The sequence below is a fragment of the Mus musculus genome, chromosome 2, assembly GCF_000001635.26.
Source record: "Mus musculus strain C57BL/6J chromosome 2, GRCm38.p6 C57BL/6J".
Lineage (NCBI taxonomy): Eukaryota > Metazoa > Chordata > Mammalia > Rodentia > Muridae > Mus > Mus musculus.
The window spans coordinates 134,835,364-134,861,747 of NC_000068.7; the positions used below are offsets into that span (position 1 = coordinate 134,835,364).

Below are 26,384 nucleotides of genomic sequence, written 5' to 3' on the forward strand. Positions count from 1 at the left end.
CAAAGCAAACAGGGACTGGAAGCCATAGCAGGAGGTAAGCTTAGGGAGCACACAGGAAGGCAAGAACAAACGATAGTGAATATATTAAGTTTAAGCAGGTAAAGGGTAAGGGCTGGGCTTTCACTGAATCAAATTTGAAGAATTATAAAGTTTTCAACAAAGGTGTACCAGAATGGATTTGGATTTTACAAACAGGATCATTCAACGGCATGGTGTAGACTCATCTCTCTATTCTGTGCTGAGTTTAGTGACCAGACTAGAAAGAATGAAGTACCTGTGGATCCTGGGCATGGACTCAGAAGACTCCAGAATTCTCTCTTATGTTTGGTTCCTAACTTCATGAATGCATGTATGCGTGTGTATGTGTGTACTTTTGTGTGTGTGTGTGTGTGTGTGTGTGTGTGTGTGTGTGTGTAAATGGTATAGATGTGGATAAAGGTTATAAGAGCTAGAAAGGAGAATAAGGGGATATAAAAGGAGATGTTGAGAAGAGAGTGTAGGGAGAAGAATGTAGGAGACATGCAAGTAAACTAGACTAGGATGGAAGGAGACCAGGTAATAGAGGAGGGTAAAGATGAGGTAGGGAGAAAGAAAATGCACTGAAATAAATGTTATTGAAAATGCCATAATGATTTCTGTCTTTATTTGGTAATAAAAATTAAAAATAATTTTAAAAATGAAATAAAAATTTAAAAAGAATAAAAAGAAAGTTGGTAGGGTTTCCTGGATGTTGGCAAGAAGAGGCACATTGGTTTGTAGCATTCAGAGATAGAGGAACAACCTGGAGTCATCTAGTGTGTCCCCAGTGAGAAGCATACCCAGACATCTCCAATATTCCACACCCCTTCCTAGCTGCAGCAGAAGGCACAGAGAACCTCTTCGCTCCTTTGAATCTTGGAATTAGCCCTCTGGGGTCATCATGATGGACCAGCACCACCTGCAGGGCTCACTGAGGAGCTCATTTGACAGTACTGTGGCCATCCAAAGAGGCACAATGCACATTGTGAGTGAGGAGCTGACAACTGGATGTCACATCCCAAAGGAAGCCTACCATAAGAAGCACCCCAACATGGGAGTTCTCTAGTCTTTCAGGCCCAACCTCCCTGACAGTTTCCTGGAGAAAGAGAGCCTGTATCTAGGAACTAGGCTCTCACAACTAAGGAGAAACATTCTACTTCAACAAACGCTTGGCCCAGAAAACAGTTTTTCCCTATAGGCCAGAGGCTCCTTATGTCTGGGGTGGTCAGACTAAATACACTCCTGTGCCCCAGGGAGGACACAGGTTCTTGTGGGAGTGGCCAAGCTGCTTCATGTAGGCAAAGAGGACCAAGATATAGGACCAAAAGCTTTGAAACTCAAGTTTCTTGGAAGGTCAACTAAGACTCAAATAACAAACCTGAGCCAGGATGATGATCTACTGAAATGAAAGACTTAAGGAGAATACCAGATCATCCAGTGTAATATGTGAAGGGTACAGGAAGCAAATGAAAATTATCTAAAGCTAGAAACGTTATGACTTGAGAGAGAAAAGACAGATGCCCACTCACTTATCAAATGTTGGAGTTATCTGACGAGAACTTTAAAGCAGCCATCATAATCATAACAACACAATGATTGGAATTAAAGCAGAAGTAAGAAATCTCAGGAAAAACATACAAGTCTGGAACAAGAAACAAATAAAAATAATAATCTCCCCTTCCCACAGACAAAAAAAAATATTAGTCAAGTGCATAGCACACTGAATGAGATTAGTAATAGTCTAAGTCTTAAAGGACTTAAATCTCCTGTTATAGATGAGTACTTATCACTTTAGCAGTAAGCACAAGGCCATTAGCCTGGCCCATATCCATGAGGGAAGATGAGGCTGTATCACTTAGCTCCTGGCCTTTGACCTCACTGTGCATTGCTCGTACAGACACATAGACAGTTACTATGTTTCATTTACTGCAGGATGAGTGGTTAACCCTATGTTCTTCTGGGATTCAGTCCTTGTTTGTCATTTAACTATGTGACTCTCATTTAAAGTTCTCAGAGCATCATTTTCAAAACAGAAACAAAATTTGTGTTCAAGTCACAAAATTGTTTAAATGAAATGAACAATTCACAAATGTATTTCTTAGCTGTTAAGTACAATTTTGGTTAATGTCAAACCTTCCACCTTTCAATAAAACTCTATGTGTAAGTTTTTTTTAATTCACTTAATCTTTCTGTTAATAGCAAGTACAGCGAATACCTGGAGCATTTTAATGTTCCACTATTCAGGGTGTTAAACTAATTGAAGCATGGTTTGGAACTCCTGGCAGGTTTATAGAAAATTAAAATTAACTAGCTTTTTTGGCTATATATATATATATATATATATATATATATATATATATATATATGTGTGTGTGTGTATATATATATATATATATATATATATATATATATATATACATATACATGTGAACAGGTTTTAAATGGAGTTATGTAATGGGAGTGGAGAGCAATGACTCACCTAGATTCCAACATTCTCAAATACAGAGCCTAGTGACAGCCATGGGTTATTTTTCTTGGAACAGGAACTGGGTGGCACAGGATGACTTGTGTTACTCTGTATGGTCTACCCTCTTCTACTTGGCAAGCCTGAGTTTGTTCTCTAGAAAGAAATAGGTCTCTATGGAATTAAACAGCACATAGAAGAGTGCATGAAGTCTCAGTTTGGATATGATACCTTGTTGCCTCCCTCATACAGCTGGCAGAGGCAGTAGTCAGTGAGTTTCTGGCCAGTAGTTTACTTTAGAACCCCAAACATGACAGGCTTAAACGACATGATCTAACATAACATGGTGTTAGTTTCCCTCAAGACCTTGCTAGCAGTACCCTACCCGATTGCTGAAGACATCACACACTTCATTCATAGGATGTCAACAAAAAAAGCTGGTACTTACTATGAAGTTTCCTCCCTCCTGGCTGGTCTTCATAGTGCTGGAAGATCCTGTGTTCACTACTGGTAAAATAACTATCAGCCTTACACAGCTGTGATCCCTATGTGGCAAATAACACTTGGCCTGGCCAGATAATCACAGTAGTCCAATAGTGGTACAGATATTATAGGACTGACCAAGAGCAGCTACTTTTTAATTGTCTTTAAAGCCTGTTCCATAAGATAAAACTCATGCTTGTTACTGTTAATAGGATCAAGAATTTGAGTCTAGGAAAGTCATAGGTCCTGGAAGAGTACCTGCTACTACTGTTTTGCTAAATGGACACAGTGGTAAAGTGACTCCTAATAGTTTCTCATTATACCCATAGACTAGTGCACCTTTCAGCCCTCAGCAGTTTGTTTTTGCACTAGTTTCCAGTTAATACAAAGAGCCACAAATTGTGAACATGTGAGACTTCAGATGCCCAGCCCTACATGGGGCATCTATGGAATACTCTTCCTCTGAAGGCTCAGAGATCACTATAGAAAAGGTGTATAAAGATTGTAAGAGCAAGAAGTATCAGATGAGTACAAAAACATTGTTTTCTGGGCACAACAGGACATTTGCACATATGAACTTAACATCACCTGTGGCAGCCTGTGCAAGAGTTGTACATGCTCAAATCCCAGCATAGAGCAGGTGAAGAGCCATGGAGTCCCACGCCTATCCAAGGAACTGTTGGTGATTGGTGGCTGCTGGGAGAGGGGAATTCTGCTTTCTTCAAGGATTGTGACCCCTGAGAAACTACTCATGCTCCAGCAGATGGCCCTACACCCTTGTAATACTGTCAGTGCTAAGTGAACTTGGTGGGTTTAAAAAAACACATGAAATTGAGAGGGGACAGTGGGGGCAGTAAAAGACTAGAGGAAATAGAGATTAAACTTCATCAAAAATATTGAATATAAATGAAATTCTCAACAAATAGGAAGGATTTAAAAATCTAAAGCAGAGACAATTTGCAATGAGCTACTTTCAGTTTATGAGTTCCAGAATGCCATTTATAAATGTTAAGTCTTTTTAGGTTTATCCGAGTGTAAGCCAGGTGTGCTCCAGAAGTAAAACTTGCCAGCTGGAAAAGGACTTAAGCAAAAAGGTAATGGGTTGTGCGTCATCACTGCTCACTGGTCCGTGTCTTTATGTGTCAGTATGCAGGTACCTGCATGGTTCTGAAACAGAAGTTTCTTGGGCTAAGTTTTACTTGCATTCGGGATCACCATGTCAGCAGCTATGATTTCTAATACTGATTTTTTTTTATTGTTAGTGTACTTGAGATATGACTTTTACCTGTTGCTATTTTGAAAGAACAATGGTTCTCTTGGTGTGGTTGTAACTTCCATTCCTTTAAGCAGGGCGGTGGTGACATGACTTTAATCCCAGCACTTGGGAGGCAGAGGCAGGTGGATTTCTGAGTTCGAGGCCAGCCTAGTCTACAGAGTAAGTTCTAGGACAGCCAGGGTTACACAGAGAAACCCTGTCTCAAAAAAACCAAAGGGAAAAAAAAAGATCATTTAGAAACACAAATGTTTCTACTTTAAAATGATGGCTACTCCGGCCTAGTAAACACAGAAGTGGATGCTCACAGTCAGCTATTGGATGGATCACAGGGTCCCCAATGCAGGAGCTAGAGAAAGTACTCAAGGAGCTAAAGAGATCTGCAACCCTATAGGTGGAACAACAATATGAACTAACCGGTACCCCCCAGAGCTCGTGTTTCTAGCTGCATATGTATCAGAAGATGGCCACCCATCAGTGGAAAGAGAGGCCCATTGGTCGTGCAAACTTTATATGCTTCAGTACAGGGGAACGCCAGGGCCAAGAAGTGGGAGTAGGTGGGTAGGGGAGTGGGGGGGAGGGTATGGGGGACTTTTGGGATAGCATTGGAAAAGTAAATGAGGAAAATACATAATTAAAAAAATGATGGCTACTTTTGTAGCAATGATGGGGAATCCTAAATTTTTAATAAAGAAAGTACAAGTGATTAAAATACACTTCAGACATTTTTCCCCAGGAACACATACTGGAAGTTGTACAGATTATGATTTCAGAACTCACCTCTGTTCTAAGCATGCGAGAAGAGAGTCTGGAAGGAGGAATGCTGTCAGAGTGGCGAGAATGTGTGCCACGAAGTCACCTGACCAACACTGTGAGAGTTAACTTACTTTGGAGTATGCATAAAATCATTTGCTTTTAACCTTGGTGGGTGGATTCCAGGTAGCACTCTTACAGTTGGTAATTTCCAAAAGCTCCCTCTAGTACAGTGGTTCTGAACCTTTCTAATGATGCAACCGTTTAATACAGTTCACCATGTTGTGCGACTCCCCAACCATAATATTATTTCATTGTTACTTCATAACTGTAATTTTACTACTATTATGAAACATAATGTAAGTATCTTATATGCATGATATCTGATAGGCCACCCTTCTGAAAGGGTCCTTCGACCCGAAATGCAACTGGCAGTTTGAGAACTGTGACTATAGAGATAGTGAGAATGAGTCTGAAGAAACTGGATTTTTTTTTCAGTAACTGTGTAACCAAACTTTAGCTTGTGTCCATATCTAATTTGTGCTATGAAAGATCTAGAAAATGCATTGGAGAGTGTTCTTTCTTACTCTCATCTGCCCCTCTTTCACTAAAGGTATTAGCTTTAATAGTTTTATATTTGTAAAGCGTCTACCACGCCATGGTGCTCCCTGTAATAATTCTTGAAGTGGATTAAAATTAATTGTCAGAATTCCAGCAATCCAATTAAAGTGGAAACTGCAGAAAGCTCTTAGATATGAAAAAATAAAAGAAACACAAATCCATTGCTAACAGTTGAGTACAAATTGTAACTACACTGTTCTTCCATTTCTAACATATCAGTATCAACCACTCAATAGTTTGATCATGTCTCCTAATGATAAGGCTGAATAAACAGACCTTATCATGCATACATTTTGGGGAAAGTGCAATGATCCCTCTATTATTATTTGGTAATATCTACCAGAGCTATAAATATGTATAGGTTTACTCAGCCTCTTCTCGTTGGGCTGTTATATCCTATGTGTTTGTATATGTACAAAATGATGTATATATTAGCTGAGTCTCAGAGCTGCTGTAATATCCTATCTCAAAAATGATGTAAGTGCCCATCAGTGGGTGCCCAGTTGAATAAGTTGTGAGCTGTTCATACAAGGAAAGATTTTGAAGATCGCTCAGAGCTGAATGAAGAGGCTATAAGATCTCTCTCTGTAGTGATGAACAAAGACCTGTACAGTCTATCAGTCACTAGCATAGTGTTGTCCAGAAACTGGGTAATAAGAGGAATGAATAAGAATAGAATCATGTTTGCATAAACAGCAAGTACCTCTCTCAGGGCATTTACCTTGTGTGTGGAGGAACAGTAAAGGAAGATAACATGGCCACTGCACCTCTAAACTCTTTCCATTCATTTACCAGTGACCATTTCTCACAAGGGAAGGAGAACTAAAACATCCAAATATTTAGTTCTACACTTTCCACTCATGACTATTTATGTTTGATTCACTTTTAGTTGCTGGATTTTGTCATCTAGTTCTTTTGAAGGATTTATGAATATTCTGTTTGTTAAACTTCTGGATGAGGGACAATATCATAATTCTGTATATGATTCTCACTTGAAAATCTTTAAAATGTTGTAATGTTTCTTGTTTCTACTTTTTGTCTGGAGATTTAGTGAAGAGGGCACAAAAAATAGCTCATACCATGAATCCTTACTCCACAAGTTGGCCTGATTTTTAAGGTACCTTTTAACTTTACAGTATTTTCCTGTTGCTTGCTTTAGCTCCAGCTTTCTACTATGGAGTATGTCTAGAGAGATATTTTTGACTCCTGATTGATTTGATTTAAAAGTTTACTTCATTCACAAATTACTGAAAATGGGTGATTACTTGAATGAGTAAATGAAGTAAATATCTAAATGATAAGAAATTTTATGGTTCTTTTAGTCACATATACTACACATGAGTTTGGTGTCATTTTCTTAGCTCTTTGCCATATTCTTTTTGCTATTTGAATTTCTTCTTCTTCTTCTTCTTCTTCTTCTTCTTCTTCTTCTTCTTCTTCTTCTTCTTCTTCTTCTTCTTCTTCTTTAAAGAGGTCAGCTATTTAATATCTTTGTTTTACATTGACTGTGATATAAACTTCATGTATAACATTTTCTTTGTGCCAGAGTTATACACATTTTGCCTATCTGTGATTTTGCTATCAATCACAATGCTGAAAAGATCTGATGATTGAGAGTCAGTGGGGAATGTCATCAGTTTCTCTGTGTACCTCTGATTGTCCAAAGCCTCTGAGAAGTGGAAGCTCTGATGGGATTAAATATGCAAAGATTTTATTATTGGAAATACTTGTGTGATGAAGAAAATAATTATGAAATAGGCAGAAGGAGACTGGGAGGTCTCTCAATTTGAGATATAATTTTGAGGGAGAACTGATAGGTTGATTAGAGAAATCTGAAGCTTTTGTTTTGTTTTAAGTGAAATCAGCTGTCAGAGTATCTTATCTCCTAGGCAGAGACCAGTATGTACTTTTCTGCTGGGATCTATCACTGACTCTGAGCACCATTGTAAGTCTTGACCTCAGCATGAATGTGATGGTATTCTGACCTCAATAGCCTGAGCTTTTGGTGAGACTCGTTCTCTGCATAGCCCTGTAATAATGCTCCCTTGCGAAGTGGATGGCAAAGTGGATGCTGGACCTTGTCACTTTGTATTGGTTCTCACATGACTTCACCCACCCCTGTGATATGCAGTCACTCACTTTTAGTATGCAGTTCTGATCTCTTATCTACCATGCTAGCCTTATCTTCCTGTTACTTGTGAAGCCCTTTGCTTTGTAACCTTATAGAGCTTCCGACTCTGTACCTCACCATGAGCATATCATTCTTCTCCCAGCCCTGATCCTACAATTTATCTTCGTCTTAGCTCCTCATGTCATCTTCCTTGACATCCCCATATTAAACCTCTGGAATTGTCTTCTTCCTCTCGGGATACCTCAACAGGTACCATATCCTTTGGGTATATCTGTAATTCTGCCCTCTTTCTATTTCATCAGTGACCATTCTAATTAGGTTCACAGTTTTCTCTTTAATCACATATTTTATAGTGGCACAAGACGTTCTCAGTCCACTCTTTTGGTGATGGAAGTGGCTGGCCAGACACCGTTTACTTCATAGAGTTCTTATGATTGATTTTTCTCCATAGTCCTTGGCTTTGATGCCTGTTAAAATAAATACCAGTGTCTGCAATAGAGAATGAGTGTGGTGGTGGCAGTATTCCCACTTCTGGCTTTCACATAGCTACTATGAATGAGAGTTTGAATATATAATTCAAGTTTCAGACTCCAGCAGTGCCTACTGTATGTATAGTGGTAGAGAAAGAGTTAAAGTAAATAGCTAAACTATAAACAAATATGGCTACTGTCTAGTGTGTGCTGGGTTGATGATGGTGGTGGTTTTCTTATGCCTTATAGGCACATTGGAATGAAACATGATAAAAAATTTCATAAAGAAGAAATGATTATTGAACCAAGTAGTTTAAGATTCAACAATGATCAGATTGATTAATTTTTTATTAATTTTTTGCTTAATGAGTAAATTATATCTCCTCTTGTAGGGGAAATAAGTCCTTTGAAATGAGGGGCATGCTGGTTTAGTATTTTAGTAATGATTTTACTATAAAGGTATGGGTGAACATCATGTTTATGTGAATCTGTACTGAAATTCATACATTTTATTAAAATATGTACTATGTTTATTTTATTCCTATTAGGAGATATTCCATTTGCACATGTAAAAAACGGACATTTTGGAAGCAGAGATGCTGCACAAGGGAAATGAATCCCTTTCTACTTTGCAACAAAGGTTCTGGCAGGCACAGTCTGATGTTCTCATAGGAAGCCCAGTGACCTTGTGGATGAATGGATTTTTCAATCACATTGTAAAGTTTGCCATAATTTGTCATCCATATAGTCTTAAGAAGCAGGGTTATGACAATATATTGATTCTCCATCCCCCACATCTTATATTACTTCCAGTAAGATTTATCTAAGAGCTAGATCTCTTTCAGCTTGGGAGAACTTGAGTGCCGACAACTTCCCTCTTCCTTGCTATTTGTCACATGCAGAGCCACTGAGGAACTCAAGCACTTTGGGGATGCTTTGCTCAGAAAACAAGTTGCATAAGTATCCAGGAGAAGAATAGTAGGAAGGGTAGTTTTAACAGAATATTTGTTAATGTTCTATTAGGTCACAAGGCTGTGACTTGAGAGCAGCTGGCTTGTTGCTAGGGTATCCCGAATTGGTAGTGAACAAGCACTCTGCTTGTTCCCTTTTCTCACCGACAGACACATTAAGACACAGAAACAAAGACCTATAGATTCTGTATACACTTCTAGAGTCAGAGTTCTTCAGATCAGATGGCAGGTGACTCCATTTCCCTGTGTTTTTGAAGCAGCAGACCCCTCCCCCCTTTTTTACTAGTTGTACATATCCCCATGCCTTTTCCGGGAAGCCTTGTTAATTATTAATCAGGTCAGTGTATGAACCTCATGAAATTCTCAGATAAGGACTTTCTTGATATCTCTTTTTACACTCACTGTTAAAAGTATACAGATTAGTGTTATTTTTGCTTGATTATGTGAAACTGTTCAGTTCTACACTTGAGAAAAATCCTAACTGTTCCCAAATACCAATACTCCTGTTTTGAAACTTGAAATTCTTTCCCCTTGCCATCAGAGATAAGTTATGCGTTGTGGTTAGTGAGCTTGATGCCCACATGTAATCTTGTGTTTATGATGGCAGAATGAGGTGGGGAGTCAGTTTTTTTTTTTTTTTTTGAATCCTGGTTCTTCAGGTCGGTTGGCTACTGAGTTTAGAGGCTGAGGCATCTACAGGCAACCTGTAGGTGCATAATGGTTCTGATTGCGTTTTATTCATAACACCCAGATTATTTACCAGCTTAAAGCTGGCTATTTAAGGGTGAGCATTAACTCTTTAGCAGCACTGGGAGCTCTTTAATAAGTAACTAAAGACCTGGAGGTGATCTCTATTTTTCTAAATGCACTGGCTTTTATTACAGGTGCAGTTCACTGAAGGTCACTCGGTGGTTTCAAATATTTAATGTCCTTTTCTAAGAGAGTGGCCCCAGGCCAGTGAGGAAGCTGGATAGAATGTTATTTGTCAGTGCCCTGTGCCTAGCACACTAAGCCAGGTCGTAGTAGTTGTGTTCTGGCAAGGAAAGCAAATTGACAGATGTGACTGGAGATAGTAGGAGGGCCTTGGATGAAACACATTAATGAGGTAAGAGTATATGCATCAGGGCTTCCAGCTGAATATATTTGTGGCTTTTGGGGAGTAATGTTTTATTTTGATGTAATTTCAAACTTAAAAGAAAATTAATAAGACCAAAACAAGGAACTGTACACTGCTGTATGGGGGGAGTTGAAATGACTAAAGACAACATTAAGGGCACATGACCAGTAACATCACCTCCTGGGAAGATTGAGGGCTACGAAAAGAGCTGTCTGTCATCCAGGGCTCCTAAGTGTTTTGACATAAAGGCTTCCATGAGGAAAAATGCAGCATTGCCTGTCTCCTTAGATCAGAGACAGAGGTTAGGTGTGCATCCCTCCTAATCTACCTGTGGAGATAGTAGAGTAGTGCACTTCTGTCAGCTACACGGAGCAAAAGGCACATGAATGACAGCAAAAGGCACCTGAATGAGGATTCAGCAGGTAGGGATAGGTAGAAATGACTCAGATGTAGAAGAGGCAGAGAGAATGTTCAGAGAAACTGTAGAAGAGAAAGGGCATATGTTCAGGGCAGAAGGCAGCTCAACAATATAATGGGAGTCAGATGGTGAAGGTATGTGTAAAAGACTGTGAGCTTGTTGCAAGATCTTATGAAAATGGGGCTTGTTTACAGGAAATGGTCTAATATCCACATAGAACCAGCTGACCTTAATGGAAAAATACTTTCTACTGACTATCCAGTATATCTCCAGCATTGCTAAGACATTTGCTGTGCATGGTTTTTGATGTTCAAGTCCAGCCCAGGATTTCTGCCTTTGTATGTAATACTTAGGCTATTTTTATATAATTAGTGGCTAAAAGACAACATTCAAAGTACAGATAACTGGTATTCTGATCCATATATGTTAGACGAGACTGTGGGGAAAAATTTGACAGGGGCGCGAATTAGATAGATAAGCCCCGATGGCCACAGCCATGGAGTACTATGCAGCTATAAAAGGAAATTCACAGGAAGTAGCAGCGCAGAAGAATGATGCCTCTGGGTACTGATGTGGAAATAGCTCCTGGGGGAGGGGGAAGAGGTAAGAATAATCTTCTTTTGCACATTTTTGCCTTAAAGAAGCTAGGAGATATAAAAATGAATAAAAGTGTTTTGTGGTGGGTGGAAACTGGCAGATGGAGATGGGTGGGTGTGAAAAATCTTCACTGGCTAAATAAACCTTCTTTATACTTTTTAAAGTGTGTTCATGTACAAGTTGATGAAAAATGTAGAAAAGACGACTCTTATGTTCTCATAGGAACCTCAAGGACAGCTATTTTTCCACCCCCAAATACATTATCTTCATTTCTCATTTAAATGGGAGCATTTTTCTTTAGACATGAAAATGACATTCTCCAGCTTCCCTTGCAGTCTTGTGCAGCTCCTGGACCAATGACACATAAGTGGCATTTGGTGTCCCTTGATATTTTGCCACAGATTTGATCAACCACAGAGTCTTTTTGCTTTGCTTTCTTCTTCCCAAGTATGGATGTCCAGAGCCTCAGCAGATGCTATGGACCAGGAGAATGCATTGGGCTAAGAGGACAGAGCAGAAAGATGGAAACATGAATTCTAGTGCTACTGTGTTGCTACCACATATCTGATTTCTGATTTCTCTGACATGAAATGGAAACAGTTCTATTGTTGAGGTGGCACAATTACTTTGATGTAATTCATAGCATTTATTAGATATTGGGTTCTGGTCTAGTATTGTCCCTTAATTTGAATTTTGTGTCCTTTTGTGATCTTATCTCTTTTGTGAACTTTGCTGCGACTTAGATTTTTCTATTACTTCTTCAGATCTTTAGGTTGAAGCAGTTGAAGCCTGAGATAAGTATTACTGCAGAATCATGAGCTATTTCAGCATTCAAAGTGCCAAAGTTATAAACATTCTCGTTAGTGTAGCTTGCCATTTTTCTTTGATAGGTAAATGTTTACAAGTAAACAGCTAAATATTTAACCCCTTAGCACTTGACAGAAACCATATACATATGTCAGAATAAGTGTTCACAAATTTAAAGACATAGAATTGCATGGATTTCAGAATGGGCAAATGTCAACAGTACTACCACACTTACAATTTAGGCAAAAGCAAGCCTGGTAAGGACTGGGGAAAAAATGGCAACAGTGATGGAGTTTATGTCTTAGATTGATAGGAGGTATTCTGTGGTCCTGGTGGAGAGGGATAATGTATTTTCAGCTAGCATATCTATTAATTTGTTTATAATAGACTATAGTAAATAAATGTTAATATTCTACGCCAAAAGACTTAGTAATAAATAAATTCATTTTCTCTTGCTGAAAGATTTGCACTTTCAGTACTAGAAGCAAAAGGGCATTCTACCATTCTATCTGTGACCACGACAGTGTCTGTCTTACTGTCCACATCTCACTAGACTAGTCTTGCTCAGGGAGCAACAATGCAGGAGCAACAAGGAGACAAAGTTGAGGCATGTTTCATAACATCTAAATTCTTTGCAACCTGCAATGACTTCTTTCAGCCCCCTTATACTAACTCAATTTGCATATCCAATTTAGCACCTTTTCTCTGATTTAAGTAGAAATAATACTCGACTGGAAAAAATTGCATAATTATTCAACATTATGAAGACGGGCTTTTCCCAGATGTTATTAGTAGAAAACCTTTTCAGAAAATAAAGAAGAAAGCATTCCAATGGAGAAAAAATAAAAGAGGCTTAAAAGATAAAGCAATAATTTGTCATTGTGTTGCTGAGAGGGAAGGTCTGCCTCTGCTGAAAGTTGCTGTATCCTCCAGATTCTTTGAAACTGATCCCCACTGTTGTGGCATGTGGACTTGGGGCCTTTAGAAGGTGACAAGGAGTGTTCTGGGTGGGCCCTTGAAAAGGAAATTAGCACCTTTAGGAAAGAATCCACAGCATCCTCCTTGCCACACAATAAACAGTAAAAGATAGCCTTCTGGGAGGAAGAGTGTGGTCTCCAACTGGCATGGAATCTGCCAGGTAACTTGATTTATATGTAACCATCCTCAGAACTGAGAGAAATAAAGGTATGATTTGTTTTTACAAGCCATTCCGACTACTCTATTTTTGCTTTGAAAGCACAAATGGAGTGAAACAGATCTCTCCCGGTGATATAGTAATGTCAGCACATTTGACACAGAACAGACATGCCTTTTCTATTTCATGTTTTAAGCCATTTGTTTATTTATACATACGTTCTTGGGTAATTGTTCACTGAGCATCTACTTTGTGCTAGACCCATGCAACTGGAGATAGAGTCCCCAGTAGCATAGTACTGAGAGTCTTCTGTGGAGTGGAAGAGAAAGTAGACTACTCTGAAAGATAGTATTTCAAAAGAAATCTATTGAGGCTGTGGGTCCAGAGAACCTGGAGTCAGTAGGATCTGAGCTCTCAGACAGTTTGAGTGCAGATGGGAAGTACATTGAGTCTTGAGTCTGTGAATCACTTGAGCTTGGCAATGTGATAGAGCTTTCCCTGAGAACACTTAGAGGGCAAAGGCAGTGAAACCAGAGTCTAGGACATGGGACAGTAAGGTTGGAACAGTGATGCAGGAGAGAAAGTTCGGCAGTGCAGGAACATATGTGACCAGTATAAAGTGTTCTTCCTTATCTTTTTTGATAATTTTTGGTTGAAAGCTGATTTTATTCAATATTAGAATGGTTACTCCAGCTTGTTTCTTGGGACCATTTGCTTCGAAAATTGTTTTCCAACCTTTTACTCTGAGGTAGTGTCTGTCTTTGACACTGAGATGCGTTTCCTGTATACAGCAAAATACTGGGTCCCATTCACATATTCAGTGTTAGTCTATGTCTTTTTGAGTCCATAGACGTTAAGAGATATTAAGGACAAGTTCTTAAGATATTAAGGAACTTTTCTTCTATAATTTTGTTGAAGATATTTATTTGCCCTTTTAGTTGGGAATCTTCACCCTCTTTTATACCTATTACCCTTAGTTTTCATCTTCTCATTGTGCCCTGGATTTCCTGGATGCTTTGGGTTAGGAGCTTTTTGCAGTTTTCATTTTCTTCGATTGTTGTGTCAATGTTTTTTATGGTATCATCTGCACCCGAGATTCTCTCTTCTATATCTTGAATTCTGTTGGTGATGCTTGCATCTGTGATCTTTTACCTAGGTTTTCTAACTCCAGGGTTGTCACCCTTTGTGATTTCTTTATTGTTTCTATTTCCATTTTTAGATCTTGGATGGTTTTGTTAATTTCTTTCATCTGTTTGATTGTGTTTTCCTATAATTCTTTAAGGGATTTTTGTGTTTCTTTTTTGAGGGCTTCTAGCTGTTTATCTGTGTTCTCCTGTATTTCTTTAAGTGAGTTATGTATGTTCTTTATGGCATCATGAGATTTTACTTTAAATCCAAATCTTGCTTTTCCAGTGTGATCTTGTATCCAGGACTTGGTATGGTGGAAGGATTGGGTTCTGATGATGCCAAATAACCTTGGTTTCTCTTGCTTATGATCTTGTGCTTGCCTCCTGCCATTTGGTTATCTCTAGTGCTACTTACCCTTGGTATATCTGACTGGAGCCTGTCCTTCCTGTGTTCCTAGTTGTATCAGAACTCCTCAGAATCCAGATGTCTCTGTGATCCTGTGAGTCTGGAATCCTGTGATCCTGAGATCTTGGATGTGTCAGAGCTCCTGGGTTTCAAGCTGCCTCTGGGACCCTGAGATCCTGGTGTGGCCAAGCTCCTGGGATCCAGGGATCCTAGGCATGTTGGAGCCCTTGGAAGTGGAGCTTCCTCTGGGTGTTGTGGGACTGGCTCTGATCCTATGATCCTGGATGTGTTAAAGTACCTGGGAATGGAGCTTCTTCTGGGTGTTTTGGGACTGGCTTTGGAGTTTACCTCAAGGTCTGCTCAGGGCACAGGCCCAGACGGGAACTTGTGCCACTGCTCGGGCAGAGTTCCTGGGTTCCTGGATCCCATTGGTCCCAGTTACTCCCCAGTGTTGGGGCATATGTTGTGTCCTCCTCATCTCTGATCCTATCACAGATGGGTATTTAGAAGTTAATTGTGATATTTAATAAACACAATCAGACACTGGGCATTTAGTCATATTGAGGACTTAAAGTGAGATATCTAGGTATTTTGGTTATGCTATGAAGATGTCACCTTCAGAGACCCACTCTAAATCATTGGCATATATTTGCAGGGAATCTGGGAGTTATTTAAACTGCAAGGGAGGATTAGAATTGTAAAGGATTGCATGGGGCAGGGGTGGGTGGATCAACATAACCTTGACACTTGCAGTTCTGTTCTGTCCTATTCTGTTCATTTCTGGGCATATGGTAAAACAGGAAAGTTAAAATCTGTGTATTAAAGATTGCATCTGTGTAAGGACAGAGCCTGGCTGGGTTCTCTACTAACAGTTTTTGTTAGAGAGGAAATCTTTTTTGCACCTGAATATTTTCCACAAATAATGTTAAATAAGTTAATAAAAGTTAAAATCATTTTACAACAAACTCCATTGCAAATACAATTTGAGATTTTGCTCCAAGAGATACACACCTGTGTGGCTTCTTTTTCCTAGCTAGGACTTATATCTGTGTGCACACATGCTTCTGCTGGTTTTATTTTCTTAGGTGAGGAATCTTCATCGTTCACTCATCCACGAAGCTTGCTTTAATTGCAGTTGTCAGAGTACATGAATCATATTTTGATAAGGTATCTGCACTGTGCCACTGTGCCTGGTACCCCCAGTAATGTGCTGAGCATCAGAGCTGCAGGGCGAGACATCGACAGCTAAACAGCAGCTGTTGCAGTATCTTTATCACAACGCCTCTGAAGGAAGTGTCCTCAAGATGAAGGAAAAATCATCACAATTCTGGATAGAATGAAACTAAGTTTCAAGAGCTGTATTTAGAAAATAAGTGATGTCTGTGTTTTAGGATGAAAACGGACATAGATGATTTAAGAAAAAAAAAAGACAAGAAAGTCTTTATGTCTCGACAGCATTAAATGTTTCAGTGTCACGGGCATAAAATTGGACAGTAAGGCAGTATGTAAATATTTATGTATTAAATTATGGGAAATAAAAAGAAGGCACACCCACCATGATCATAAACATGCAAAGTGTAATTGTTTGTTTATATAGAACTGGAAGGGATATTCAGACATGAAGCCAGCTGTTTCATTAGAGTTGGTTTTAAGTTCCCTTCTGCTGCTATAATGATATTTTTGCAACATCTTCAAAAACACAGAGAAGACAAAATTGATTCTTTTATGGAAAATGTTAATTATATTGAAACTGTGGTTATAAATGGAAGACTGGTGTTACATTAACTAATAATTACAGTGGGTATGTCGCAACAGTCTGTCTAGCTTCTGTCATGAGCGATGCTGAAATTCTCTGTCGTGAAAGATGCTACAGTTCTCTCTTGTGGGCCTGTCCTCTTTAACTTCAAAAGGTGTGTGGTTCGGTCAACCCTGTCCCTCTCTGTAGCATCATTGAGAAGATAGGCTTCATCCCTTATGCGACACAATGCCAGTTTCAGGTCTGCACTTACAAAACTATAGAGAAAGTCTAAGAGAATCTGTGAGTCATCCCTTTACTATATATTTACTCTTGGTCCAAAAACATACTTTATGTCACAGTGACACATTTTATTTCATTATAATATCAAATTCTCCTTTTTTTTAATATAAAATCTAGTGACTGTCACCATTCTTCACCTGTGTTACAACTTTTAAACTGAAATGATTCCAAGCAGGACATGGAGTCTTGTCTCTCCTTACAGACTCATGGGGGTATTTTAATGGTGACAGAAGGAAGTCAGTCCCAAAGCAGCAACAGTACTTGGAATGAATCATTAGCAACTAGATATTTCTTTGTTTTGCTTTTCCCACCTGCTCTTTTTATCAGAGTCATGAGATCCTACTCTAGAACTCTTAGGGTACAGACCTAAAGAAATCCATCTTTTTGGAACATGGAGCTGGAAGCATGTAACGAGAGAATTTGTTTATCAGTTTTGTTGTTGTTGTTTTGTATAGCCCAGGCTCTATGTTCATAATCTCAAACCTCCTGCCTCAGTCTCCCAAGTGCTAGGATTATATGTATGTGTTAGCATACTTGGATAGCAGGTAGAATGTTTCCTTTGATGTGTTATTTTTCTAGTGGAGTATTTCTTTATTCATTTTCTTTACAACTAAACTAGATTAGATCTCATAAAAAGCTTTGTAAGAAGGAGGTTGTCGATGCAAGCATTGACAAGCAGGGAGGGAACAGTCATTTTTCTTATAGCAATAATGCAGAGAACACATGCCTTCATTCCGTCACTAGGATGTTGCCCTTAGAGAGGAAATTCTTTGTTTATGTAGTACTTTCCCAAGTTAATTAAAGGGTTTAACAGGCATCATCCCACTAAACAAACAGAAGTCTAATAAAATGTAAGCTGTTTAATATCATTGCATCTGGATCATAGGTGACATATGGCTAGCTCCTGACTGTGACAGTAGGCTTTCAGCCCAAGGAACTTACGTGTACTTTTTGATCTGCACCTCCATATAGAGAATAAGAAATTTGGGAATCAAATTATTAAGTCCAGACCAAATTAATATTTCACTTACTGTATGATGACAATTAAAAATCATTTAATAGAGATGTTTCAACTCTTTACGATTATACATGTGAGATACAGAATATACATTTTACTAGTGAACTTAATGTTCATAACCCAAACACTAGGCTAGTTAGGCAAATGCAGTAGAGAATGGAGGGCAATTGTGTGAGGGATACTAAAGCATTGCTCAGCTTTTGTCTGGGTCTTCACAGTGGGAGCTTTGGACCAGACAGTCGAGATGATATTAATGCGTTTGTTTCTAAAAAAATGCTTTGCTGGCAGTTTTCTGTGGAGAGGATGATTAATCATGTCAGAGATAACACTAAAGAATAGCTGTGAGCTGTAAGGGGCAGCTACCGGGACCCCAGGATCTCAGGCTGCTCCTCTGATTAAAACTTGGAGGGAAAGAGAAAGGATACCTCTCACCCCTTTCAAGTAAGAATTGAGGTTACCCAATGTGTTTAACCTTGGGAATTGTCAACAGTTGGGAAGAAACTAGTGTACATTTTTCAGTTCAGTACCCAAGTGACTTTTCCATTAGAAGTGAAAGTGGAAACAGCTTCTCTTGGCAAATGTAGCATTTGTTCTCCAAGGAGTTAGCTATTGTCTTCAAACAATGGGCACATGTACAGTGCAATTAAGGAACAGCAAAGGAGGCTGTAATCTTATGATAATTTTACTGTGGTATATTACATTGTTTTAAAAGGTTATTTTATTCTACTACACGTACATTTTTTTCTCTGTGTTCTTAAATTACAAAAGTGGATCTTGCTCGATGAATGCATTTGAGGCTGTCCAATTTCAATGCTGTCTTCTCTGTTGGGAAAAAAAAAGAACCAAAGAATCCAAAAATGTACAAAATGAAAGACGAGGTCTCCTTTCCCTGACTCACCTAGAGGTCTTCACTGCGACCAGATATGATATGATTTTGTCATAAGTTGATGTCTGTCCAAACCCTGCTGCTATAATTTTAAGTCATTTAATTTATGGGAAATGTTCTTGGTATAATCTAATTGGCAAAACCAAAGCCTTGTCCTCACTGTCAGAAACAGTCCAATCTCATTTTTACATTAGACAGACGTTAGCATGATGCTGTTGGGACAAGAGGCATTGTGTTTCCCTGTAAAGATGAGGCTGGCACCCATGAAATGAAACACAGCTAGCTATCAAAGAAGCACCTTTCCTAGTAATCAAATAGGAGAGCTGTACCTATGTTCCCTTAAACTCTCCACTTGGCTGCTTCTCTTGGGAAATGTCAGTGTCTTTGAGCACTGCTCTAGATGACTTAAGCAGAAGGAGAAATGCCAGTGATGAACTTGTCCACATTTGTGAATTTGACTCTTCAGGCCCCTTATGCCTAATCATTAAAAAAATTGAGGATACACCTTGACGTGCAATTGGGTGACATCTTGATAATCCCTTTGTAAACTGAGAACCTCACAAGTTGGCAATGTGTTAAATAAACTCACCATACTGCAAGCCAGCTTGGCTTGGCAACACAGCACACTGTGCAGTGGGGGCCCTCTTCTCTCCCCAGAATTGAGAAAGACGATTGGAGGTCCAGGGAGGGATGAAGTCTGAAACACTGTTTTACTGAACATATAGCGCTTTCTTACTGTTACAGAAATGAAATAATTCTAAGTAGAACCTTATTATAGGGCCATCCGTGTTCAAGTAAAAACTGTAGCAGGTGTGGCTCAATCTCTAAATGTCTTCACAATGTGTAAGATTGATAACTATGGGTTCCATCTCTCACATTACCTCAATGATAGAGTGACATTGGATAGAGTGACATATTTTTTTAATGTTTGGAATTTCTTAGATCATTTGAATCTTAGCTTTGTGTTTTACAGTGGAAGCTGTATTCATTCAGTTTCCTAAGGAAATCTAAACTGAGTCTTTACTAAATTAGGATTAGTACAGATTCCTAAACTTCTTGAGTTATCAATTTTCCTAAAATATACCATTCAAAGCAGTTCATTACCTATCATGCCATCCTTGATAAAAATAAAAACCTGCTTTCTAGGTCAATCTTCATTAAGCTATTAATATCCTGTTCACACTGTAGGGGGTTTTCTTTCTCTTATCAGCATTGGCATTGCTGAAGCATGTGGATTTCCTTTGTTGAACCATTGATGCTTGACCTCCAATACTAGCAGACTTCATGCCAGCACATGGAATTCTAGACTTAGGTACTGAAGCATAGTTAGACATTTTACTTTGAGTGATAGACTTAGCTGTTTTCTATGATTGTTTTTCAATTGTAGTAACACTGAAGACCTTGCTCGAATAGAACACTTAGAAAAGTCTGGGATTATGATTATTATTATTAATTATTATAAAGCAGATACTTCTTTAGCATGGATACACATACATACACACACACACACACACACACACACACAAACACACACACACACACACACACACATTTCCCAAATAACATTCAAACAATTTTTACTCAGTGGTAAAATGAGAAAAATGAGTTGTGAAAACTTCAGATAAATGAATGGACTTGTAAAGAGTTATATTGGGTAGGTGACCCAGTCTCAGAAAGACAAAAATTAGATATTTTCTTTCATGTAGGACTCTGACTTTTCATGTTTATATGGTTGTAAATAAGGGGGTCATGAGAGAGTGTCTGACTCTGAAATGAGATGGGAGACTAAGCGAAGGGAACAAAGGGAATTGAGAAGAGGGGGTGCTCATGGTGAAGTATGTCTTGGAAGTAGAGAGGAGGCTATTGGGGTGGGAGGAATATGATGGGAAAGAACGGAAGAAGAGAGAAAAACCAAGAACAAAGTTTGTTTGGAAAATGCTGTACTAAACCCAATTCTCTGAAAGCTAATTAAAACTTAATAAATAAATAAATGAATATTTACATAAAATATAAACACATCCACTTTATCAGCATGCAGACATGCTTGTTTTTAATCAATACACTCATGTATATGCTAAAATAAAATTAATGATTTATAAACAAATAATGTGTAATGATTCTGCATCTTTTTTTTTCTAAATGAAACTCATACCCACAAACTCAAATGTGGTCCTAAAGTCCTGTTCACTGGGCCAACAGATCCAGCCATGCAGTGCTATACTTTATCTGTGTATCCTCTGAAAGACACTTGTTATACTTGGAAGTTTTGGTTGCTTCTGCATGTAGAGGCTACCAAAGGCCATCTGTGTATTCACTTGAGAACTCAGAGCTGGAAGTGTTTCATCAGAGTGTAAGACCTTTAACCTAGTTTACCTTTGATATAATACAATGGAGACACTTTCATCTTTGTACATTTAGTGCTGAAAAACAACATTTTATTATTCTTGGGTCCCTTATTCCACCCATGTTGTGAATTATCACTTCACTAAAGCCCCCTTGGATACCCTTGAAATTGCATATCCTGTTTCCTGCTGGAATTCCTGGATTCATTGTCTTAGAAGTGCATTTATATATTACTAATTCATGTAAGATTTGTTCTGTAGGCTGCTATAATACTGAGCCTGAGGCTACAGTGGTGCACAAAAGTACTATCTCATGTAGCTTAAGGTTTAGTTGGTCAGAGACTAAATGCTCATTAGACAATAGCCAGAAAGCATGATGTTCTCTAGCTGAGCCCAGGAGACTCCGGCCTGTGTACAGAGGAGGAAACAAGGTCCCCCGAGGTTTCTGTGACAGCAGCTTTCTGCAAGGGCCACCCAACATGTGATGATTTGTGACATTTCAACCTTTGTATTCAAAGGAATCTGAAGACAATGAGTCCCTAAGGCAGGAGGCAGCAAAACAAACTAGAAAAGCCAGGAGGCCATCTATAGTACAGAATGAAGGCTGGACAAAGCTTACACCAGCCTGCCTTGTTACACAGATTTAATGATTTCTGAGATGCCGTGGAACCCGGAGGAGAGTCTAAGCAAAGGTAACAACAGGGAAACTGGTGGATGTGTATCTGTCCCATCAAGACTGGATTTTCTTTAATACAAATTAAGAAAAATATGAAAAAAATATCTTTGCCTTTAGATCTCCTTTCTCTAACACCTGTTATGCATGGAGACAGATCATTGTTCGTAATTCTTTTGGAGGAAATTTTCTTCAATAATGAAGGCATCTTCCAGCACTGAACAAGAAAACACTAATAAAGACATTTTCCTACCAGGCAGAGAGTCCCCAGCCAATTTAGTATCCACATCTAAAAGTTTCCGTGTAATGTATTCTGAACTGCTTGAACAACACAGGGGCAATAGTAAAAGTGATTTTAAAATCCTGTGATAAAGGGGCTGAGAAAGCCAAAGGTCAACACTGAGGGTGGGTGTCAAAGAGCAGTTTTAGCATTTGTGAATGAAGAATAATAAGTTCAGCTTAGCAATAGCTTCATTATTTGATGGTGCTGGCTGTGTCTTCATTCACCCTAAGGCTGCTGCAATGTATTTATATTACATCTCCCCCTTGCTTTCTTCCCATATAGTAATGCTGTCTTTTATGTCAGGGTCTCATGCTAGCTCATTCATTTTTGGTGCAATAAAGCCCTCTGATGTGGCCTTTGGGTTGCCCTTTAAACAGTTGTGTGATTAGGAAAGTGGTTTGGGCTGGTGTGCTATTTAACTTTTTTTTTCCACTCTCTAGTAGAGAAAGGATGCAGGTCTCCTGAATCATTACTTGGGTGATTGTAATTTTCTGCTCAAGGAAGGCTGTCTGGAGGGTACCCAATATTACCAATAAGTCCGAGCTACCCTGAAAATGGTACAGATATGAAGGATGCTGCCTGCCATCCTGTTTCTTTGAATGCTTCTGGCTTAAAGACATTTTTGCCTTCTCGGCCGCACAGGAGCTTCTCAAGGCTGTTTTCCATGCTGGGCAGTGCCAGACTGCGGTGTTTACTCTCTGAATTGGAGGCCACTTGGAAAATTACCTTTGTTGTCTCCTGGTCTTCTGGAGGATGCCATCATGTATTCCTCTCCCTCTACACTGTAACCAGGAGGCAGGTCACAGGTTCCCACTATAACTTCTCATTTCTTCTGAGTCGGTTGGTGAAGCTTGAAAGTCCAGGGGCAAAAAATGGAGACAAACTCTGAATGCCTTGTAGGGAAAGATGCTTAAGGACCACCTTTGTTTCCTGTTGTACTGAGATGCCAGCTGGTAGCCAACCAGGAGGCAGGATAAGTCTAGGTGAGGTGACAAGGGACAGGAATTTTCCCTTGACAAAGCTTAGGGTTCACTATCCCTGCCCCTCTTGGAATAAGAAAGCCAGATGTTAAGCAATAATGTGGAATTCTCCATCAACAGTCCTAGTTTGAGGGAAAGGTAGGTGTGTACATTTGGGTCTGCCTGGAAGCCTTGAAGTCAATAGAGGTTCAGGACTCTCTGCATTTTTGTTTTGTTTTTTTGTTTTTTTGTCTTTAGGGAACAGGATCTGAGCTTTGACTCAAAACCTGCATGAGTAGATCATTCTCATAAAAATGGCTGAAAAACTTTGGAAAGTGCTCAGATAGGAACAATATCAGGCAATTCATTAATTATATTTGAATGTTATGTGTGCATCTGTATTTAAGGGCTTTTTAAATTCACAGGAAGGAGCATGGTATACACCATGAGTAATAGACAAACTTTACTCAGAGCACATTTGGAAACACCCTACTTCTTTATATTTCTTTCACTTAAAAAAGCTATTTATGTGATTTTTGAGGAGTTTGTTAGAATTAGATATTTTAAGATCCTTTTGACATTTAACATGGTGATAGGACATGGGGACATAAGTTCAGGAAAACTGGAAGGCTCTCACAGTTGAAGAAATGCCATATTTGGGAGTCCTTGGCAAAGTTTGATGTAAACTTTGTTTTGTACTTCGGAAATCTTTATAACAGAATTATGAACACCCACCATACCAAAGGTTTGTATTCACAGGACAAATTAAGCAAAGACTTTCAACAATATGGAGTTCCAGGTTGAAGAAAAAAGTGAGAGCTAAAATTGGATCAAAGGTCATTGTAGGTCTCAAACTGAATCCCAGGCTCCGGGGTCCACTCCTGAAGCTCAAAAGAATCTAATAATGATCTAAAGGGTCTTGTTTGTTCCATACTATTTTGATGCTCACTGTGAGGGTCTTCCAAAAAAATACACAAGGGACCAGTATTGAATTTATCTTTAAACATAATTCCAAGTTAAGCTAGAAAGTGGGTGATATTTGTGTAGCTCTAGAAAGCTGATCATAATTCATAGCATCACTCAGAAAGGTCATTTCCGGGTGAGCGAAAGATCCCCATTCTCCAAGAGGTCAGAATAAGGGTCTCGTGACTGTTTAAAGATAAACTACAGAAACACAGAGACCATGATGAATAGCGAAAGCCAAAATCCAGAGTCCTTGCCTCACTGCACATGACCATAAGGAGAGTTTGCTGCCTTCTGAGGCTGTGTCAAACCTTAGTACCCAAACTGTAGTTGTGGCACAGGGTCATAGCACTTGTCTAGTATGTGCAAGGCTGTGGGCTTAATCCCTGAACTGATACAAAGGAAAACAAAGAGCCTTCAAGTACTGTGTGCACGCCTTGTTGAAGGTGCCATCTTTGGGTGTCATTCATAGAACGCATTCTGTTGTATATCTGTGTTTTTTATGTGTTCATGTGTGTGCACACATCTGGGGGTGATTGAGAACATTTGTTATCATGGAGCCCAAGATTGATACCACTTATCTTTACTCTGTTACTGTCCACTTTTTTTTTTAAACACAGGATTTCTCATTAAAGCTGCAGCTCATCAATTTGGCAAGACTAGTTAGCCACTGAGCTCCGAGAATCCATCCATCTCTGACCAAAAAGGGCTAGAATCACAGGCGTGTACCACATGCTTGGTTTTATACATGGGTGTTGAGGATCAAACACAGGTCCTCATGCTTCCATAGCAAGAAGTACTGCCTGAGCTCTTTCTCTAGTTCTCATATTTTCTTAAAACAACTGGAATATTTCCATAGCATGTTACAATTCTGATTGAAGAATGTGTATGCTGGGTCTAAATGTTTTTCAGTATGTCAACTCCCAGTTAGTGTATGCAAAGTCCAGTTAGAGTCCCAGGAGATGTCAGAGTTAAAGGAAAGGTGACCAGATTAATTGGCATGAATGAAAACTCAAGGGAGGATAAAGAAATTGACTCAAGAGGGAGAGATAGGCTGAGAGGAGTACCTGCTTCTCCTGTGGTGAAGTGAAGCACCACTGAGGGCTTTCCAAGTGAAGAGAAAGAGGCTTCGTGAAGTGAGATGACAGGAAGGCTAGGGAGAAATTGCTGGGATTTGTACTCATGACCTAAAACTTCTTAACGAGGAACTGAAGAGATCTGTCAATAGCAAAATTCAGAGCTGAGGATCTTGAGGGGAGTTAAAAGTGGATGCATTCACTATCAAAGTGCATTGTTAATCCATTAAATACCCCAGAGTGTGCTTATTGGTACACACAGACAGATCCTCAGCTCTGCTTTCATTTGTGAGGAGCTGAGCATAAGTCCCTGCTATTCCAAGGCTGGAGCATGGGTGCACGGCATCCACATCTTTTGGGAGCATCTTATAGATGGACCTGTCTGTGTGCATTAAAGGATGTATAGTTGAGTGTTGATTCTGCAACCAGACTGCATTCCCCGGTTTCTTCCATTTAGCCCCGAGGCTTTGGGACAGTTTTCTTTATGCTCTCAGGTTCCTCTTGAGTGAACTGGAAATAAAAAAGTAATGATACCTACTTCTCAGAGTTATTCTTCAAGTCAAATACTTACAGAATACCTTGGTACACAGCAAATCGTATCTAAGTATTGATAATAGTAACAGTTGGCCAGCTAGAGCCAATCTAGACTGTCACAGGAAACAGGTGATGAATGGCCAGTTCCCGGCAGGGTCAGTTCCAAGCCATTGAGTATTCTAAGTTCCATGGAGCTTGAGGTTGGTCCATGAGTTGGCTCCATGTGTCCATCATGTCTCAAATTTCTTAGCATGCATTCATATTGAAAAGGAAACATTTAAAATAACCCCAAGTTCATTTCACTCTCACTCTATTGTTCATATATTTAGCTGTCTCTGAGTTTTAATATGCACTAGATTTTAGGAGTCCAGTTGCCTTGTTTGTAAAGGTGACTTTTGCTCAGAAAGTTACTGAAAACTATTTATTGTGCCAGAATTCTAGGGATACATCAATGAGGTTTCGAGTCACCTCTGTCAGTGAGGCTTGCTCTCTGGATGTGAACATTTGACAGCTTCATTTCTTCTAGAGAAATTTAAGGCCAGACAAACATATTGAGATACATATGTTGTTGGAATAATTTACTTTCCTTTGTTTCATTTTCACAAATGCTGTTTTCCCCCCTTTGGGGTTGTAAGATTATATGAGTGCATGGATAAGTTACTGTATTAACGATGCACTTTTATAGTAGGTAGTAGTTATTAGAGTTCTGGCTCATATAGAGAGGACCCATTGGCACAAGCAAAGGTCCTAGAGCAGGTATTGATCACAGGTGAGAAGCTTGGACAGTCCTGAGTGGTTCCTTGGCTGCTCTGTAGCAGGAA

At 39.2% G+C, this 26,384-nt stretch overlaps 1 protein-coding gene across 3 annotated transcripts in view; it reads left to right on the forward strand.

The window, feature by feature from the left end:
- Plcb1 (phospholipase C, beta 1) overlaps positions 1–26,384 on the forward strand; it is a 689,095-nt gene that overhangs the window by 49,200 nt on the left and 613,511 nt on the right. The window contains exon 1 of one of the 3 annotated variants that reach the window (XM_006498930.3): positions 2,473–10,289. The exons of the other annotated variants lie outside the window; for them this stretch is intronic. Within the exon in view, the coding sequence (XP_006498993.1) occupies positions 10,272–10,289 (18 nt within the window). The 5' untranslated portion in view covers positions 2,473–10,271. Of the gene's footprint in view, positions 1–2,472; positions 10,290–26,384 lie in introns of those variants that run through there. 3 annotated transcript variants of the gene reach the window in all.